Source organism: Dunckerocampus dactyliophorus, chromosome 15 (genome assembly GCF_027744805.1).
Source record: "Dunckerocampus dactyliophorus isolate RoL2022-P2 chromosome 15, RoL_Ddac_1.1, whole genome shotgun sequence".
Classification (NCBI taxonomy): Eukaryota; Metazoa; Chordata; class Actinopteri; order Syngnathiformes; family Syngnathidae; genus Dunckerocampus; species Dunckerocampus dactyliophorus.
In genome coordinates this window covers 3,396,653-3,417,056 of record NC_072833.1, presented here as the reverse complement: position 1 = coordinate 3,417,056, position 20,404 = coordinate 3,396,653, and the positions used below count along the sequence as shown (strand labels likewise).

Genomic DNA, 20,404 nt, shown 5'->3' with positions numbered 1-20,404 from the left:
CAGCTTGCAAAACGTTACTGCCCTCTACAGCCCACACTCTGAACAGCAGCCCAGAAGTGCACAATATTGTACACCCGTCGTTGCAATATATTCATTTCTCAATCCATTTTAAAATACTGTATGACACTTTTTATGTGGCCGATGATTGCTTGTGCCCATAAAGAGATGAATATTTTCATTAGTTTATACATCTAAAGATTTTAAACTGCTTTACCACGCGTGATTATTTAAAATACGGAGGAACGTCATTGAGGTTTGGCGCGGATGGACTGCATTTCCCACAATCCTGTAGCTGCAAATGGGGTGGGGTTATTTATGTTTCCAGAACAGGTAGGGCGGGATTCTATTGTTTCCACAGGTGCTATGGAGAGAGAGCGAAGGGGGAGTGACGGTATAAGGGGATGTGTGGATTGGACAAAAAATTGGATTACTGAAGAAAAAGCAACTTTTTTGGCTATTTTTTTGGTACATTTGAATTAGGGACGCAAGACGCAAGACTTCCAGGGACTACAACAATGCAGGGACATGAAAGGATGTTGTCCTTGAAGAGGGTCACAACCTGAGGGCCGGAAGGGCGAATGATAAGTAGGAAAAAGAAGAAAAATGTGAAGAACCTTTGAACAGCACAATTTGACACCTTCTACGGTCTTCCATGCAGGAACTGGTTTGACAGGAACACATGCGGACTCATTCCTTCCAATACCCCCTGCGGTCAGGTATATTTGCTTGTGCATATTGACTTGCACTTTTACCCAAAAAAGCCTTTAAAAAAAACCAACAAAAAACGACAAACAGCGTCAGCATCCGGGCCAGAATGCAGAGCCCGGGACCCGAGCATGATGACTCCTTCGACTACCTGTTCAAGATCATTCTAATCGGGGACTCCAACGTGGGGAAGACCTGCGTGGTGCAGAACTTCAGGTCGGGGGTTTTCTCCGAGAAGCAGCAGAACACCATTGGAGTGGATTTCACCGTTCGCACGCTGGATATAGAGGGGAAGAAAGTGAAGGTCAGTGTGCTCATTGTGTAGTTGGTTTCAAACAACCTGTGGATAGTGGGCCATATACGGTACATATCCAATCACGTGATTGAAAAGATGCCATCCAAATGTCCCCGAATGCGAGGATGTGAAGATTGAGGAAGCACGACAAGTAAATTCCCTGATGGTTATCATGCAAACATGTCTTTATTATGAGTTCTTGAGAGGAAAAAAACTCAGTCACTGTCAGTTTGACTCCAAACGAGTCCGACCGGCCTCTGGAAACCAGAACCTGATCTTCAAGTTCCCCTCGCCGGACGTCACAAGGCAAGCTGCAGCGTCATTGGTTCCTGCAAATTGGCGTCATACTTTATATTCATTTCTAATGATGCAGGTGTTTCTTGTCTTGCACAAAGCTGAATGATCGGGATGACATGATCAGCTCTGGAGCAGGATTAGGAGAAGAAGCTGATGACACAGCAGGCGTTGCTATGGCGGCTGTTGCCATGCTAGCATAGTTTGCCCCTGCAGATCTCCTCGGGGCTTTTTGTGCCTTTCAGTTTTGTATTCGCAAGCCATTCTGCCTGCGTTCAATGATTATCGGTCGAATATGACCGAGGAGGGCCATTTTTTTTATTTAAAAGTGACACATTTCCTCCTAACATCCAAAAAGATTCCACTGAAAATGATATTTTGAGCCAGCATTTGTCTTAACATAAACCATCCTTTTTGGTTAAGATTTTTATGGTAAGACTACTGGCTTTGTATTTTTTTTATTTGTCGACCAGATGGCGCAACGTTTCCCAATTCAAAGCATGCAGCCAAATTTCACGTGGAATGTTTTATGCAAAGGTTGCTATTTTGCTGTGTTGCTATTGATGTTGGATAATGGTGGGTACGAAAAAAGGTGTGTGTGTGTTAACATTTACATAGTTTTGTTGGGGGGTTTTTGTCAATAAAAACAATGGCGTTATGCTAACATACTGGCCTTTTAAAGGGCTAAAAAATATAATGTCTTTCAAATTTTAAGTGTATATTTCAAGCTTAAGTCCTTTTGAAAGAGCCGCTCATTGAGAGTGGGGAAATAATGATATATTTTCAGTAATCCCTCTCCACTTTTCACTTCGAATTTTGCCACTTCACCACCACTGGTTTTAAAAATTATATTCAGTAATAAATCATCCTGTTTTGTGCTTAAACAGCCTTTTATAAGTCTAAAAATATGCACATTCAATCAAATTTTACATATGTTTTTCCTAAATTGAGCATTTTCAAGCATAAAAACGGCTAAATTAACTAAAATACAAATATAAGGCATTCGGAAGACACATTCAAAGATGATATGTAGTATTCTGCACTGGTCGCTAGGTGTCAGTCATGTTACATTGATGTAACATTTGCGGAACTGTACTGTACAGAACATAAAGTAAAGAAAGAAGGAAGGAACTGTCCCAATGCTAACGTGTGAGTCTATATTATGTCTTATATGGCTTATTTTCCCTTGTTATGTCTACTATATTGGGTAATACGAGTTTAAAGGTGACTATAGCGGTGTTATTTCTTGTCTAGAGTGTCTTGTCTAGATTGATAATCATGTTAAAACCCGTGTTTAGAAGGTCGTAAACAGGTTTTCTGTGCTCTAACTATGAAAATATTCCATTTATGAATAAGGAATGCGACAGACGTTTACTTAACCAATGAACCGCAATAAACGAGGGATTGTTGTCCTGCATTTTTTTTTGTTTTGTTTTGTTTTTAAATATGACACTAGAAAAAAATCACAAAGCATGGAAATCAATGATGGTGGCAATCATAAGCCCATCTCAGGCCCTTTTAATAATAATAATAAGGACATGTATTTTATGGGAATTATTTTAGTCTTTTACATTTTTTAAATTAAAAAAACGCTGTTATGCATTGGCTTTTACAGGGTTAGAAAAACATATCATTCTTATTGATATTTTAATAAAAATAAGTTGAAAATGAATAATATTTTCATAAGGCTAGGGATGTTTAAAGGACATCTTTAATATTAAGCACTGTTGTTTTTTTGTGGTTGCTAAACAAGTGTATGTGTGCGTAACAGATGCAAGTGTGGGACACAGCAGGACAGGAGAGGTTCCGAACCATCACCCAAAGTTACTACCGCAGCGCTCACGGCGCCATGATCACCTACGACATCACGAAGCGCGCCACTTTTGAGTCAGTAGCTGGCTGGATACAGGAAGTGGAGCTCTACGGGGCGGCCAATGTGGTCCTGGTTCTTATTGGTGAGTTGAAGGGGGGATGGGTCAAACGTTGATTATCACTTCCATTTGCTGTGCTAAGGTCTGTCCGACTTTGCCGACTCTCCCTGTCCTTTCTCTGCTGTGTGGCAGCATAATGTCTTCCCACAGTTCCCATGGAAACTTCACATTTTATGCCTTATTGCATAAACAGCTTTGATTTGAACTTTTTTTCACATGTCTCAGTTCCTCTTTTCCTCACCCAAGGTAACAAATGTGACTTGGAGGAGGAGCGGGAGGTTCTGTTTGAGGAGGCCTGCAGTCGGGCAAAAGAACGAGGGATACTGGCTGCCTTGGAAACATCTGCAAAGGTAGAAACAATGGAAAAACTATTTCTGTTGTCACCATTGCGCCTATAAAGGTCGTGTTTGTATGCGTGTGTCCAGGATGGTCAGAACGTGGAGGAGGCCTTCATGATGATGGCCAGGGAGCTCCTGTCTCGTAACGGTCTTCAGGTCCAGCAGGGAGAGCTGGAGAGCTGCAGCAGGCCCAGACTTCTCCTCAGGACCAACTCCCGTCCGGTTAATGGCACAGTGGGCGCATTCACAGCGGCAGACAAGAAGTCATGCTGCTGACCGTGCTTGGGAGAAACACAAGGCGTAAGGACGCACAGGGGTGATTATGACTCTGACGTTAACTACTTGAGGTTTTCGTGACACTTTACACTGCATTCTCCTTTCGAAGAAGATTGTATTTATACCAGTGTTTGACACTGTGACTTCTCTCTCAGCGGAGAACCAGTGGACAAGAAAATGATCAGTGAATGTTTTTAAATTTCTAATTTCTATGTTATACTGTATGCGTGATGATGTTATGCTCATTTTATTTGGATTTCAGTGAATACTCTGCTTCACTTGATAAGTCATAAATAAATTTCCAATTATTTGACAACTTAAAAGTAACAGTGTTTTTCTCTTGTAATTATTTATCAATATTTTAAGTCAAGTAGAGACCTGAAACCTCCTGAGACCCAGCAATACATTTGTTTACTCTCTCAGGGACAAGCGTTTCACAACATTACATGAAAGTTGTCGACTGCAAAGGTCAATGCATTAAAAACATTTATTTTCTCACCAAAAATATATTGGGATGTATTGTTTTCTGTGCCTCAGAAATGTGCATTGGTCTCCAGTCCACTGGGTGCTGCTATTTGATCATGTTTCCCGAAGAAGCACATCATAGCTAACGTCTCATTTCAACCTGTTGTGGCTTGTAGAACCACTGTCTTGGATTTGTGTTTGTTTAAAAATGCCGAACTTATAAGGCTATACAGGTTTATGTTAGTTTGTTGAATGTTGAATGAATGTAGTGCCATGTCAGAAAAATACGCCTTTGGGATTCCACTTTATCATAAACGAAGGCCGTCCACTGATAAATTATCGTGAATTTTACAGCACTGATGCAGTCTCACAAGAGCTGGACTCCTTTTTTCCATGTAAGTTTTGTAGTGATGGAAAGGATGCTTTTATACTTTCTCCTTCACCCGGAGACGCTCACTGCACGTCAAGTTAGCGGTAAATAGCTTCCGCGTTTGTGCTCGTTCCAAGTGTTGATAGGCTGTACTTGTGACTGACAGATTATTGGTCCAGTCACTTTCCAAGTACTTTTGAAAGCACCAGCCTTTTTTGTAAACAGGTTACTTTGTGTTTTTGCGGTGTAATTTCAACTATTAACTGTTAAAACCACTGCATGTGAGTTTATTATTATGGTTTGTCTGACACAAAGTCATAATATTGAATCATATTTTTGCCCAGTGAGTCATGCGTATGTAGTTTTGAGGCCCATTAATGAAGAAGAATCTCAAGAAAAAATAGACACAGCTTTATTTCCAAAACATGTAAATTACCATTCATCCATCAATGCGCAGACAATTGAGAGATAAAGCACCTGTAGTTCATAGTTTTGAGCAGCTGGGGGCGGTGTTGGATTTGTGGCAACTAAACCTATTGATAAACAGCAAGAGGGGCTTTCATTGTTATTTACATATAAAATAGGACAAAAATGTGTCATAAAGCCTGAATGATTGTCAGCGTAAAAAAAAATAATCCCAGACTCCACTCCCATCTAATGCATGCATACTAACTCAACCTGATAATCTCAAACCTATTTGGCTTCTTCTCCTTCAAGGGTCGCGGTCGGACCCCCGCTTCAGTTTCCCCCACCAGCTCTTGTGCCTCGTTCTCATTCCCCCCCTGACCCCCCTGGCCCGTGTCCCCCCCTCCTGTCTGTCTATCCTTGGGACACTCCCCATTGTAGGTCTTCACGTAGTCCTCCACGCGCCAACCGCGGAACTCCTGCGGCTCGGAGCATTTGAGGCCCGTGTAGGCCACACCCGGGTGCAGCTTGAGCCAGTAGATCAGGTAGTGGATGTTGTAGTCGCAGATCCACGGGTTGTTGCCCAGGGAGAGCTTTCGCAGGAAGTAGAGGTCCTCCAGGACGCCGTAGTGGAAGTAATGGAGGCTGTTGTTGGACAGGTCGAGCTCGCGGAGGTAGAGCAGGCCTGCAAACGCACCTAGGGAAGGACGATGACATGTTAGTGGACATCTTGAACTGTCTTCGCCAGCGTTGTCCTCTGCAGGAATGTGAGTCAATGTGTCTCGGACACTGACGGGAAGGAAAGGCATAATAAAACAGCTTGGAGCGTTTCCTGCTGTGCGCCGGCCTTGGGTTTAGCTTTCATCTGGACGAGGAGCGAAAGGAAACGGGGAGGCGAGGGACGTACTTTTAAAAATAATGGAACGTATAATGCAGTGTTGTTCAACTGGCGGCCCGTGGGCCAAATCTGGTGCGTGAATGACATCAGACCAGCCCACGACATCAGTTTATAAAGAGTCTTTGACTAGTGTTTTTTTGCAGTTGGTCCTTAAAAACAGCAGAGCAGTCCTGTCCTTTAAAGGATCTTTGACTAGTTTGCAGCCGGTTCACAGTAGGTTCTTAAAAACTGCAGCGCAGTCCTGCCATATAGAGGCTCCTTGACTCGTTTGCAATGGGGTCAGTTGGTCCTTAAAAACAGCAGAGCAGTCGCCTCATATAAAGGATCTTTGACGAGTGTTTTTTTGCACTTTGTCCTGAAAAACAGCAGAGCCAGCCTTGTCATATAGAGGATCTTGGACTATTTTGCAATAGGTCCTAAAAAACAGCACAGCAGTCCTGTCATATAAAGGATTGTTGACTAGTTTGCAGTAGGTTCTTAAAAACAGCAGAGCAGTTTCCTCATGTAGAGGATCTTTGACTAGCTTTTTCTTGCATTTGGTCCTTAAAAACAGCAGAGCAGTCCTCTCATATAAAGGATCTTTCACTAGTTTGCAGTCGGTTCCCAAAAACAGCAGCACAGACCTGTCATATAGAGGATCTTTGACTTTTTTTTTGCAGTTGGGGCTTACACAGTCCTGTTGTATAGAGAATCTTTGATGAGGATTGTTGACTAGTATGCAGAAGGTTCTTAAAAACAGCAGCGCAGTCCCGTCACATAGAGGATCTTTGACTAGCGTATTTTTCTTTTTTTTTTTTTGCAGTTGGGGGGGCTTAAACAGTCCTGTCGTATAGAGACCTTTTGATGAGGATTGTTGACTAGTGTGCAGAAGGTTCTTAAAAACAGCAGCTCAGTCCTGTCACATAGAGGATCTTTGACTAGCGTACTTTTCTTTCTTTTTTTTTTTTTGCAGTTGGGGGGGCTTAAACAGTCCTGTCGTATAGAGATCTTTTGATGAGGATTGTTGACTAGTGTGCAGTAGGTTCTTAAAAACAGCAGAGCAGCAGCCTCATATAGAGGATTTTTGACTAGCGTTTTTTCGCATTTGGTCCTTAAAAACAGCAGACCAGTCCTGTCAGATAGAGGATCTTTGACTAGTTTGCAGTAGGTTCTTAAAAACAGCAGTGCAGTCCTGTCATATGGAGGATCTTTGACTAGTGTTTATTTTGTTTGTTTGTTTGTTTTTTGCAGTTGGGGCTTAAACAGTCCTGCTGTATAGAGAATCTTTGAGGATTGTTGACTAGTTTGCAGTAGGTGCTTAAAAAAAGCATAGCAGTTGCCCCATATAGATGATCTTTGACTAGCATTTTTTTGCAGTTGGTCCTTAAAATCAGCAGAACCTCATGTAGAGGATCATTGTCGAGCGTTTTTTTTTTTTTGCAGTTTGTCCCGAAAAACAGCCTTGTCATGGAGAGGATCTTTGACTAGTCTGCGGTCGATCCTTAAAAACAGCAGGACAGTCCTCTCATATAAAGGGTCTTTCTTTGACTAGTGTTTTTTGCAGTAGTGCCTTAAAAACAGCAGAGCGATCCTGTCATATAGAGGATCTCGGACAAGCGTTTTGTTTTTGGTTCTTAAAAACAACAGAGCAGTCCTGTCATATAGAGGATCTTCGACGAGCATGAACATCTTTCTTCTGTTTGAATTTAGGAGTTCATTCATGACTATATTAGTCATTTGGTGAGTCAAATTTGATATACCCCCCCTGTGCATATGATGGGCGACATCCTTACAGTAACTCTTCATATCTTATCTCCTTGCCTTTGAAACTTCCTATCGTGTCTCAGAAATAGCGTGCTACGGTGCCATGGCAGTATTTATGGAACATACCGCGTTTCAAACCTCGTATGTTCAAAATGGTTTGTCTCTGAGCGCTCTTTAGTGAAGGATTGCACCTTAAACAGGAGATAATGACCACAATTAGTGTGCCTGTGGTGAGATGATTTACTCAGACATGCTAATGAACACAAGTACAAGGTTTAGCAAAGGCTTTCGTTTCCTCGGCGTAAACATCATTAGCTTTGAGCCTCACGGCGGTCCATTGGAGAAACGAGAGACACATGCTGGAGACTTGAACTTCTAAATACAATTATTTTCCCATCAATGAATGCTGATGTTTTTGCACTTGTCCCCTTGTTTACACAAGAGCGTTTACCTGTGTCGATGTGGTCCAAGCTGGTGCTGCTGAGGTTGAGCAGCTTGAGGTCTTTGGACAGCAGGAACTGCTTGGGCCTGAGATGTTTTATGTTGTTTCCGGAAAGATCCATCTTCACGATGTCGGAAGGCAGGTCGGGAGGGATGTTAGTCAGATCTGTGGAAGAAGACGGAGGAGTGATACTGTTGCAAAATAGAAGGAAATGCACGCTTGTGGACGAGCACGGTGTGTCCCGCTGGCTGTCTGGTGGACTGCTGGCCCATTTGGCTGCACTGGAAGCTTTTGTAACATGTTACGTGACGTAACTCAAATATTCCAAACCAAAGTGGCTTCTGCTGGCTTGATCGCTTTCACGCTTGAACGAACAAACAGGTTCTTTTTAACCGAACCAAACACGACAAGCGTGAGCAAATGATCAATTTGTCAATGTAAAGGTCAAGCGCTGTTATGACTACAGGAAATGTGAACATGCTCCGCAATCGCTGCCTTCTTTGAATCTGTTTTGTCCATTTTGTCAGCGTCTCCAGCTCCCACCGGTCGCATCGGAGTCAGCAGGAGATCCGATTCGTCTGCATCGTTATCTGTTTTCAAGATGTTCCGTGGGTTGTGTGTGCAACATTTTCACTCTTTTGTGGTGTCGTGAGGCGTTTCCAAGGTTTCAGGTTGCCATTAATGCATGAAGCAGTGGTTCTCACAAGCAGAACATAACAGCAAAAACACTGTATTCCAAAGCGTGCGTGATATCAGTGGAAGATTCCTCAAGTGTCTTCAGAACCAGAAGTCTCTCTGATGGCGCCCGTCAATTGTGTGTTTGGATGAGGGCGAAAAGATTTTCAGTAGTAAAGGAAGCCATGCTGGTCACGCTTGATGTGCGCATTGTTGACATGCTTGCCATTCTCTTTGGCTCAATATGGACCGGTGCTGCTTGTGAAGAATTGAGGCTCAGAGCGAACCTTTTACATGTCAACTGATTTTTGTTGAGCCAATACCTGCTCCGAAGACACCGAATTTGAGTGGATGCAGCTGTAAATAAATCTGACCTTTGTAAACGCCCGCTAACTTCAACCACGTGGGGAACCTCACTCCGAGCATTTTTTCTGAATGAAATTTTGCTCTCTGTTTGTTTTCTATTTCTGTTTCCACTGCAACTTGTATAGGCAGCCAAGTTGTTGCCTCTGAATAAATTTCTGATGATCAGCAATAGTTTTATCCAAACGCAAAGGCTCAGAGCTAACTTTTTACATTTTTATGGCAGAAGTTGCTAGCCTACTGGTTTGTATTGAAAATATGAGCCGTCACCCTCTTCAAAGGTACAATAGTTGTGGGGATGCATACCTTTTGTCCCGCTAATGTTACCTCCTTGTGGAACCTCACTCCAGTCATTTTAAACCAGTCTTGTATGTTGTACTTTTTTCTTTTTTTTTTTCAACAAACATTGATGTTTTTTAGTCAAAAATGGCCCAGACTTGGCTTTCTTTCTGTTTATAGTCAAATCTGTTCGAATCGAGGCTCCAAGCTAACTTTTTGAAACACAAGCCACCAGCATACTGTTTTTTTTTTGTTACGACCCATTGCCCTCCAAAGGTACCACAGTTGAGGGGATGCAGATGCATAGACCCGCTAACGTCACATATTTGTGGAACCTCACTCCAACAATTTTCCACCAGTCTTCGATGTTATTTAGTACTTTTTTTAACTTAGTTTATTTTTGTCAAATGGGCCAAAGTCGTCTCTTTTGCTCTGTTTAAGTTCAAATATGTTAGAATGGAGGCATGTAGACATGCTAACGTCACCTACTTGCGGAATCTCACTCCAGTTGTTTTCCACCAGTCTTGCATGTTATCGGGTACTTTTTTTCAACAAACTTGGTGGGTTTTTTGAGTAAAAAATGGGCCAAACTTGGCTCTTTCACTCTGTTTAAGTTCATATATGTTAGAATGGAGGCTCTGAGCTAACTTTTTAAAACACATGCCACCAGTCTGCTGATAATTGTTAAAAAATATGAACTATTACCCTCTTCAAAGGTACTTGAGGTGAGGGGATACAGACATATAGACACACTAGCATCATACCTACTTGTGGAACCTCACTCCAATCATTTTCCACGATTGCTTTGTACTTTTTTTCAACAAATGTTGATATTGTTTTTGGCCAAAAATGGGCCACACTTTGCTCTCTCTTTGTTTATGTTTATGACTGGAGTGTGGAACCTCACTCCAGTCATTTTCCACCAGTTTGTAGGTATGCCCAGTATGGGATCTTTATTCCAAAATGGCGCAGTTGTTCTTCAAGAATATTTTCAGTTGATCATTTCTTCAGGAAACGTGGCGGATTTGTCTCTGAAGCAAACTAGCTGCAGGTTAGCGGATGTCATCATGCAAAAACATTCAGGATTGTGTTTGTATGCGTTGTACGCCTGCAGATTCACCTCTCTCTGTTTCCTGCATGGACTGTGTAATTTACGTAGAAGAATGCTTTTTACAGTGCAGATGTTTCCGATTTTATAGGCACAACACAGATGTTGGGGGCTATTATCATGGTGGCATGGTGCCATGAAGCATGGATATGTCTGGATACAAAGATACACAAAGGGGTTCTGTTGTTGTTGCACCTAGCACTAATCTATTGTTTCCTCTTGTGTCCACATGCCCACGAAGCCTATTTAGAGGTGAAAATGGACACTGTTTGGCATATGTAGATGCAAAATAACAACCTGTGTGTCAGATCTGAGCACGTCAGGAAGCTTAAGAACATAAATCCTACTCCAGAGCGTAAAAGTAGCATGACATCCAAGTCTATACGGTATTTATATTGCTACAGGAGGTAAGATGCGTTCTGACAAAGTTGTTAGCCTGGTGCTTAATGGTTGCATAAGCATAAGTCATTGCTTTGCCAATGCTGTAAAGTTTTCACAAGTCCCGAATGGACGTAGAAACACAATAAGTCTTGCTGTTTCTGCACAATCATGTTCAGTGTTTTCAGAGTATTTAGGTCTGATACTGGAGTTAATTTTGTTTAAAAAAAAAAAAAGCTCATAATTCAGCTGCTTCACTGTAAAATATTCAAAGAGTGTGACTCAGGGCTCTTCCTTAACTTCCCTGACAGAGTCCCAGCTCTGATCTCCACTAGGAATGACGTGGAGCCTTGAAATGTGCTGTGGTTCACCTCAGAGAAGCAGCCCTCAAACCGCAGGGGCGGCGCCGTTTCGACATAAGGGGGGAGAAACGAGGACATAGAGAAAGGGGGGGAAGCTAACCTAGCGTTTCTCTGGTCTTGTGTGAAAGGAAACCATGTTCCAAATTTGTCCTCCCCCATGTGGGCTTGCCAATCTCTGAATTTGGACCAGTGCTGCTTGTTGAATTGAGGCTCAGAGCTAACTTTTTACATTTCAGAGGCTAAAGCACCATCCTACTGGGTTTATTTTGGGAAAAATATGAGACAGCACCCACTCCAAGTGTACCAAAGTTGAGGGGATGCAGATGTATCGATCCACCATCTTTACGCACCGAGGGAACCTTACTCCTTGTAAAGTACGCTTCCTCCTTTTCCATTTCAGTTCCTACCGTAGCTTATTGAGGCAGCGAAGTTGTTGCCCATGCATCACCTGTGTTTGCTGAAGCTCTGAGCTAACTTTTTATATCACAGGCCACTACCCCACTCATTTTTTTTGTTGATAAATTTGAGCCAAAACTCGGCCAAATGTACCAAAGTTGAAGGAATGCAGACATACCTAAAGACCTGCTAACTTTAGCCTCTTGGGGAACCTCACCCCGCTCCTTCTCTGCCAGTCAAGTCCAGTATTGAGTTTTTTGGGGGGGTCAAAAATGGCACAAATGTTGCTCTTTTCCTGTTTATTTCCATTTCTACCGCAGCCCTTTTAGGCAGTGGAGGTTTTTGGCAGTGTGAAGCTGTTACGATGAAATTCTACATTCTATAAATCTATTCATCATGCCTGTCCGTTGTCGCAACAGCTATAGCAGCAAAAAAAAGAGCAACATGGGCAGCGAGCAAGTCAGATAGAGCCCCCATTCACCAGTCCTACTGTAGAAATACTCGGAACATATGCTAAATATCTCCGCAACCATTTGCCTGACACAGATGGCGCATTGTCAAGGGTCCGGCTAGTGGATGTTCAGGGAAAAACGATGTGAAGGACGCTTTTTGGTCGGAATCACGCACACAAAAATAGTCTATCTTTTCAGTTCTGCACCCAATTCAGGAGTTGTCAGGCCGTATCTGGAAACGCAACACAGAAAGGTTTCTTAAATAAAAGATAATTGAAGACACACATACACAACCAGATGTTAACCAATTGGACAGCCTTCTTCCTCTTTGTTTCTCATATTTTCTTCACTAATTCTGGCCTATTTCCATCTTTCCTGCATTCTTCTGGCCAAGCAGGTTTTTGAAACAAAAACAGATTTACTACTTCCTCTCGGACAAGAAAGACACAAATGAAAAAGTGATGAACAGCCGTGGATATGTGTTTGTGTGTGCAGTAGCCCTTCAAGCATACACTTTAGTTTCATCGAGTTGAATTGTTTTATGACAAAAAGTCAAATCGGACATTCTCACCTTTGTTGCTGCAGTCCAGCAGGGGTTTGGGGAACATGTAGGTGTGGCACATGGACGTCACCATTGGCTTTTTGATTATCGGTGGCTTTGGCCGAGTCCCGTCCACCTGATTGTCACCTGCACACAACGAGTCCACGTTCAGCTTCTTCAGCTTCTGGCCCCTCAGCGAAAGGGGCTCCGCGCATTTGGCGTAATTGCCCAGGTTGCGGTTGGTAGGCACCTGCAGGGTCCTAATCAGGCTGTCCATCGGGCAGTAACAACTCCAGGGGTTGTCATAGATACGGAGGTAGGTGAGGCGGGGCATGGGGAGGAGGACCTCGTCCGAGGCCGTTTTCAAGCTGTTGTGTTGCAGGAGGAGAGTCCTGAGTTTGGATAAACCGCTGAAGGCTCGCTCCTCCACCATGGAGATGTCATTCTGCTGGAGGTCCAGGCTCTTTAGCTGGGTGAACTGGGAGAACATGTTGTCTCTCAGAACCTAAAGAAGGAATGTCGAAGGATGTTATTCGTCAACCTCAGACTCAGAAGCATCGAAAACTTTCTTTTCGACAGCGTCCCGTTTAGGCAGCGAAACTACGTTTAAGAAAGCATGCCAATCAATAGTTTATACTTTAAACTGTTAAAGGCTGCATTTCCAGACGTTCCTTTGATCCCAACCCCCTGTGATTCTCCACAGATGTTCATGATGTCAACAACTCGGCTTTATTTTGGGTCGTAGCGAGAGGTCATATCCACTGACAGCACGGAAATGAATGCGGAGATCTTCATTAGCGACATAAAAGTGCAACGGGCAAGCTGTGTCCTGTATCTGGACTGCAGCAGGTGCTACGTGTCTTGTGTCTCGCTAAAAACTGCCTGTACTCGCCTGGATTTTATTCCTGGCCAGCAGCAGGTGGTGGATATCTTTGGGCCAGTCTTGCATCACGTTGGTCAGCTGTCTGTCTTGGCAGTCCAGGTACTTCTCCCCTGCCTCCACGTACTCCTTACACTCCTGAGTTTGACGCCTCACAACGCCGGCCCTGCCCTTGCCCCGCGTACGGCCCCACTCGGGGTTTCCTCCGCCGGGCTCGGCTAACCGGAGGAGCAGCAGGAGGCACAGGGCGGCGAGGGGACGCATGGTGGATGGTGGGCAGGTGGGGCTGGGAGTAAGGATGATGATGTCACAGCTGGGGAAAAAAAGAGCAGGAAGTCGGTTTAACCTTTGAGGCACCTTTGGCAACCAAACGTGTTGCTTATTTTATTTTTTATTATTATTATTCAAATGTCATTTATTGCAAGGTGATTTACAATATATAACTACGCTCTTTACCCTCGGGACTTATTTGGTCCCACACAGCCGTCCCTCGTTTATTTACTAATTTATTAATTAATTTCTGAAAAAAACGCAGTATAGCAAGGGAGAAATAATCGAACCGCGATATTTTAACAACTGCAACTTATTATTATTATGATTTTTAAAGCGTTTCATGGGTCACGTAGCCGTTGTCCTGATACACCCATGGTGCTTAATGGTAAAAATAAGTGAGTCACGGTGCACCATGAGTCAGTTCCAACTGTACCAAACCGCAGACTTCCAGTTGTGCAGCTTTACTGTTTGGTACAGTGGAACAAGCCCGTCAGTGCGGATGATCCTTTTGTGTGAATAATAGACAGAAACAGCTGAGAATGTATGCACGGATGCATTTTCCGATCCACTGGGCCTTCCTAGACGGTCAATCACATCGATGCAGTCACTCGTAATAAATTCTAGTGTTCTTCCAACCCCCCAAAAATGTACAATTGCACTCTTAAGTCTGTGGGATGTGTGGACTGAGATGCAGACATGACAGCAGCTACTATCTGCCTACGTGTCACTTAGGAACCATTAGCACTTTTTTTTAAAACTGTAATTCAGTTTATAGTCGAGAAACGTTTCCAGACCAGATTGTTTTGCCATCACAGCTGTTTACATTGCATTCCGCAGCAAACCCAATGCGGTTCACCCTCATGCCCGCACCGGCTTGAATTAGCCATCGCAGGCTAGTATTACTGTCCCTTTCTACTGTGTAAAAATGCTGGTCAGTTAGCTTAAAATAGCGTCCAAAATGTCACTTTGGCGCAATAGGAACGTGTATAATACATGAAAATGAAAACCCTGTACACAAGTCACAGTGTAACACGCTCAGTATCCTGTGTGTGTTCAAAATGCTTTCAAGCGTGGACAAAAAGCCCCGGAGGCACCCCCCGCACAGACGTTTCTCAACCAGTCTTGCTCAAATGTTACACACATGTGCTTGTCAGTCCCCGAAATGGGCATAGCAAATTTTGTGCTGATTCAGCTTAACACCCTAAAGTTACAGTGGGTACTTTGCATAGAGCGCATTGAGAAGTGTGAGAAATTTCAAACCAATCCGACCTAAGCGACACTACGTGGTGTGTTAGTCAGAAAATAATAGCACAGCAGGGGCGTATGTTCTGTTACGTTTTCAAACTTTTTCCACCGGTGGTCATTAAGTGAAAAATGAAAGGATGCAAGCGCCACTTTGATATTTTGTAAACCAACACGTGTCAAGAAAAAACTGCATCTCAGCTTTGTGATAAATTAAAACAATGAAAAAAAAGCATATTATTAGTATGAACTTTGCTCTTCTTTCCCCATTTTTGCTGTTCTTTTTTAATGTTCCAAATAGTCCAACTTTCTCTTCAAATAATCTTCGTACATTTTCTTCTCGGAATATTATGACTTTATTCCCATAATATCTTGAATTTCTTCCAGTAATACAAATAAATTTTCCAAAAATGACAACTTCTCATAACATTGCGACTTAAAAAAAACATTTTTTTTCCTTTAATATGTTGCTAAAATTAGATTTTTTCTCCCTCATAATATTGCGAGTTTATTCTCGTAAAATCTGCAACTTTTGTCTCGTTAGAATAAAAAAAAATTATTTTGATATTTTGACTTTATTCTCTTAAAATTACAGCCATGTTTCCATTTCTGTCATTTTTTCCCCTCGTAATTATGAATTTATTCCCATAATATTTTGACTTTAGTCTCCTAACATTATAACTTTTTTTTCGCAACTTTTATTTGTTGTTTTGTTTTTCATAGTATTGCAACTTCATGCTACCAAAATGAAGTTATTTTTGTCTCTTAATTTTTCTACTTTATTGCTGTTAAATTACTGCAGATTTTTACATTTTTTTTGCTGTTGTTTTTTTTGTTTGTTTGTTTAGTTTTCTGATTAAATGTTGTTTTTAGAATGTGCCACGGGCCAATAATAAAACAGCCACGGGCCACACTTTGGACACCCCTGGTGTAGTGATTCAGGAGTAGAAGCTTACACAAGCCAATACATGCACTGATAAGACTTTGACTCCCCACGGGTTTGCTCCCGCTGCCTTTCCGTATGCTGGCTAATCCCATACGAGGCTGACGATTAGCTGCAAATACACCAAACCAGCATGAGTAGCTTCCATGCTTCAGGTTATATTAGCTGCTAATTGTAAGACTTTTTGGTTTTTGTGAACATTTCTGGCTCAGGGTAACATGTACTCTTAACTGCGGGAGGGACCATTATGTCGTATAGTTAATCTTTTAAGCCAACGTGATTGCTAAACCCTTGTTTCTGAGACATATTGGAAGCAATATCATTTGGTGTAAAAACTAAGCAGATGTGTGGCCCCATCGGAACCCAATGGCTCGCCATATACTGCATACGGTGCATGTGGATTTTGTCGCTGAGGCTGTTTTGGACAATTAAATTTACAGCTCAATCCAATTATTGTCCTTGTCAGGAGAGAAGAGAGACACATGCTGCGTGTGATGGTTCATTTGAGTTCAGCAGACCAAAAAAACAGACATCATCACAAGAGGAAAACTGTGTGGGATAGCTGGAGAACACATATGGAAGATGCTTACATCTTTGAAAACCATTTTAAACAGGTGCCACCATGTTGGGAAGAAAACCACAATGCTACAGCCTCGCCAGCAACGCCTTTTGAATGCATCGCAGGTTCCGAAAAACGGGTTCCCCAGAGAGGCTGTGTATGCGCTAACTCAAAACAGGGCACCACAGGGAAGCCCTTTGGAACCAAAGAGCTACTTTGTTGCAGAAAGAAAGAAAGTAGAACCAGAAGGACGTGAAAAAAACAGACCATGAAGGGGCTTTCTCTGGCGAACACAAAGATCTGGAGTCCTTGCAAACAGGAAAGAATCTTCTACCTATTACTTTTCAGACATGTTGAATTGTGCAAATGTAAACATGTCATGAAGTTATGCTAAGAAGTTAAAAATGTACTTTTTAGCTTGTTAGTACAAAAGTACTGCGATTTTTGCGATTATTTCATCCCACAAGGTCAGACGAAAACCAAAATGTATGAAATCTGACGCAGTTTTCCCCATAGGAAACCCAATTAATCCATTCCAGACACCCAAAAATATTAACACAAAATAAGTTTTTTAGAGACTATTTGAAGTTTTACATGCAGAAAACAATGTGAAATAATTACAAATGGCGAATTAAATGGATAAATGAACATTTTAACAACGGAGAGGGAGGCGGGGGGGAGCAGAGGGATCCACTAGGGGTGTCACGAGACAATACACGAGATTTGGTCCACAAGACAAAAAATTATTAAAAAATATATGACAATCTACTGCAACCTTTCTACTACGTTACCTTGCGTTGCTCCTCATAAGGCTACACTCTTTTGCTCGCTGTGTGTATGCTGGCAGCCCTGCCTCCACCCGCCAAGACAAAGAGACTGCATGACCGACAAAAGGGCTCACTCCGTTCATGCTGTTGTTCTATGAAACAAACGCAGCACGGTGCTGGAACCAATGTTCAGCGTGAACTCTCTTCCTGCTTGTCTGGAGGCGGGAGACGCGGAAAGCAGACACGCGTGCACATGGCAAAATGATGGAGTTCATTTTCATTTATTGTGTGATGAATTAATTCATTTATTATCTCCCCAGGCCTAGTGCCCACGAACGGGAAACCTTGTCACCTTTTAATCTCGGATTCACACCAACAACAACAACTTCTCAACGCCTTGCATGGTTTGTGATTTCAGTTTTGTTAACGCCTTTCCACCTTTCGCAACATTAGCTTCCTCGATTTCTTCTGTCTTCGCCAGGATGGAACTTATTGCTGATGCGGCAAACGGACGAGTTTGTACAGCATTATCATTTGAGTTTGCCAAATGAATGGACCTTACAGGATATCGTAGTATTGTGTAGACGAAGCATCGTGTTGGGTGTGTGATGCAAGATGGCTGAATAAACAAGCATTGCTGACAATAGTTCACCCACATTTTCATGAACAGAGGATCCATGGGGTCTTCAAAAGTCTAAAATCCAATCATCTGAATTTAAGGCTAAAATTATCTTAAAATCATTCAACATTGCGATTTTGAAAGGTCCGAAAAATGTATGAAATGTATTATTATTACTTTTAATTTAAATGAAATGCGTAAACTTTAGTCTCGCTTTTGAATGTTTTCATTTTTGAGGACGCTCGAACCAAGAAGTTGTCTTGTCTCTTGTTTATTTTGAAGCCAGCAGAACATTTTTACTTAGCACGGGAGGGGGGCGTTGGAAAACCACGGTTTGACTTTATTACCGTTTCAACTTTTTCTCTTTAAATTATGTTTTTTTTTGCTTCCTTTTTAACATTTGTTATTTAATTGCATTTTTAGAATGTTCCGCAGGCCAATGAAAAACAAGCTCCTGCGTTATAATTGCCCTGCTCTAGATAAGAAAAGATCAGACTTCCAGACATGTTTTGTGTGCGAGAGGACCCTGAACGCATCCCGAGCACCTAATTGAGGACAGATTTGTTTGTTTCTGCGACAGACCCCAGAAATAGGCACCACGTAACAACATAGCATCAAGAGAACATGCCTTCCATGTGTTCCCGTTATGTTGGGGTAGCCGATGTAACACACTTATGATATGTATCCCCCCATCCTGTTTCATGGCTGCGGCACTAATGCACAGAAAAAACCCAACATCTGGATTTTGTCTTGAGTGGGAAAGCAGCATTCATTCAAATCATTCATCAATGACTCAGCAGGCATCATGGGTACCGGCTCGGTGCGAGGGTGATGAAAATATAGGACACCCGGGCGGGCCTCAGGGCTGTGTTGGAATTTCTAATCCATGCATTTGCACAGAAAGATCTCATTTGTGGTTTATTTGCTGAAACAGCAGGAATTGAAGTATATGAGCCTGACTAATCAGCACACAATTGCAAGTTAAGCCTCCTCCCCCCTCCACCCCTCTGCTATTGACTCTTCCAGGGGTGAACCACATGTGAATGGAATTTTGCTCACACAGGGGGTATTGCCCCCCTCGCTGAGTCGCTGTGTACATTTAGTTGCACAAACAAGGCTAGTAAAAAGAGCGTTATGTAACACAGCTGACAACGTGTCCATATTGCCAACGGGAATGTTTTAGTTTATTTCAGACATGCTTTAACAACGTTGCACTGAAGTCGCAATTCAACATGTCCAAAAAGGAGTAGGAAGAAGCAGAGCTGATAAGGATAAGAGTGTGCAATAGTGACGTTAATACTGTTTGTTGACTTTTTCAGTCATAAAGAGGAATAAATAAAGGCGTAAGTCAGGCATGAATTCTTTACCAAAGTGGCTAAATTAAACCCCACACTCGTAGAAGTGGTGCTCATCTGCATAGGACGCTCTACACGGAACCATAACCTACCGACTTTATTTATGAAGCACTTCAACAACAGCCACAGATCAGAGAAACACAAAAACAATCAACTGCAATAATACAATAAAGAAAAAGTGGGTTTTAAGATGACGTTTAAGAGGGGACGGAGCAAGTGTGAGTGTGGCTTTAGCTGCATGGATCTTTGTCTTTTGCAGGCAAGACAGGATGCATGCAAGACTTAAGAGGTTGGAGCTTACATCAGCAGAAACTGGGTCACAGTCCCACTGAGACCTCAGAAGTCTTTTTGTGCATGCTTTAATAGAAAGAACATGTATGCAAAAAAGCTGTATGTATACACCTTTTCCTCCTTTTCCAAGTGCCTTACCTGTCCGGGGTGGGAATCTGGCTCGCGATCCTGCAGCTCACCGGTTGGTCCCGCGTCCCCGGCTCCTAATCCTGACATGAGCGCTGCGTCCAAGCCAAGAACGTCTGCCTCTAAACTTAAAGCAGCGTGAGTGAAGAAGGCTGCTCTGTCTCTCTCTCTCTCTCTCTCTTTCTCTCTCTCTCTCTCTGTCTCACTCTCTCTCTCTCTCTCTCTCTCTCTCTCTCTCTCTCCCTTCACTAAGAAGCTAATTGTCAAAGGGGCCACAGGGCTGTGTGTGGTTTAGTGTTACACACCCCATAACACACACATGGACGTGGAGGAGGGTCTGCACTGGCTTCCCACCTTCATAAACATCCACTGCAGCTCTTCCAGGACATAGTGCGAGCAGGTCTGATGCACTGTGCGATAGACGGGTCCATCAGCACACATTTTATGGCGATAGTGATGTAATCCAAGCAGACATTACAGACATTTTCATTACTGCTGCCTAGTAACCACAATACTACATTTTGACTGTAGTTCAATATGTTTTGACTAATAATAGACCATAGCCTACCGTGAAACAGCAATAATTAATTAATGAATTTATGAAAAACTGCGGTATAACGAGGGAGCGGTAAT

At 42.6% G+C, this 20,404-nt stretch overlaps 2 protein-coding genes across 2 annotated transcripts; one reads left to right on the top strand and one right to left on the bottom strand.

The window, feature by feature from the left end:
* Positions 1 to 347: 347 nt before the first annotated feature.
* On the top strand, positions 348 to 4,357 carry LOC129195151 (ras-related protein Rab-19-like). The gene is made up of 6 exons (XM_054800955.1): positions 348 to 585; positions 659 to 716; positions 796 to 1,009; positions 3,066 to 3,249; positions 3,472 to 3,575; positions 3,651 to 4,357. Exons 1-6 carry the CDS (start codon positions 579 to 581, stop codon positions 3,837 to 3,839), a joined length of 756 nt encoding a protein of 251 aa, XP_054656930.1. The 5' UTR covers positions 348 to 578; the 3' UTR covers positions 3,840 to 4,357.
* A 707-nt stretch (positions 4,358 to 5,064) lies between these two features.
* Positions 5,065 to 19,994, bottom strand: lrrc17 (leucine rich repeat containing 17). Its single transcript, XM_054752661.1, has 5 exons — positions 19,784 to 19,994; positions 13,609 to 13,909; positions 12,747 to 13,221; positions 8,172 to 8,327; positions 5,065 to 5,776 (listed from the first exon to the last, which is right to left on the bottom strand). The coding sequence occupies exons 2-5, from the start codon at positions 13,858 to 13,860 to the stop codon at positions 5,343 to 5,345; spliced, it is 1,317 nt and encodes a 438-aa protein (XP_054608636.1). The 5' UTR covers positions 13,861 to 13,909; positions 19,784 to 19,994; the 3' UTR covers positions 5,065 to 5,342.
* Between the last annotated feature and the right edge of the window lie 410 nt (positions 19,995 to 20,404).

What these genes read in the sequence shown, in the direction of transcription:
- LOC129195151 (XM_054800955.1), top strand. An exon ending in CCAATACCCCCTGCGGTCAG is followed by an intron (nt 717 to 795) that starts GTATATTTGCTT and finishes AACGACAAACAG; the next exon opens with CGTCAGCATCCGGGCCAGAA. An exon ending in TAGAGGGGAAGAAAGTGAAG is followed by an intron (nt 1,010 to 3,065) that starts GTCAGTGTGCTC and finishes TGTGCGTAACAG; the next exon opens with ATGCAAGTGTGGGACACAGC.
- lrrc17 (XM_054752661.1), bottom strand. Translation starts at nt 13,860, where the DNA reads ATGCGTCCCCTCGCCGCCCTGTGCCTCCTGCTGCTCCTCCGGTTAGCC. An exon ending in TGGCCAGGAATAAAATCCAG is followed by an intron (nt 13,222 to 13,608) that starts GCGAGTACAGGC and finishes TTCCTTCTTTAG; the next exon opens with GTTCTGAGAGACAACATGTT. An exon ending in GCTGGACTGCAGCAACAAAG is followed by an intron (nt 8,328 to 12,746) that starts GTGAGAATGTCC and finishes CTTCTTCCACAG; the next exon opens with ATCTGACTAACATCCCTCCC.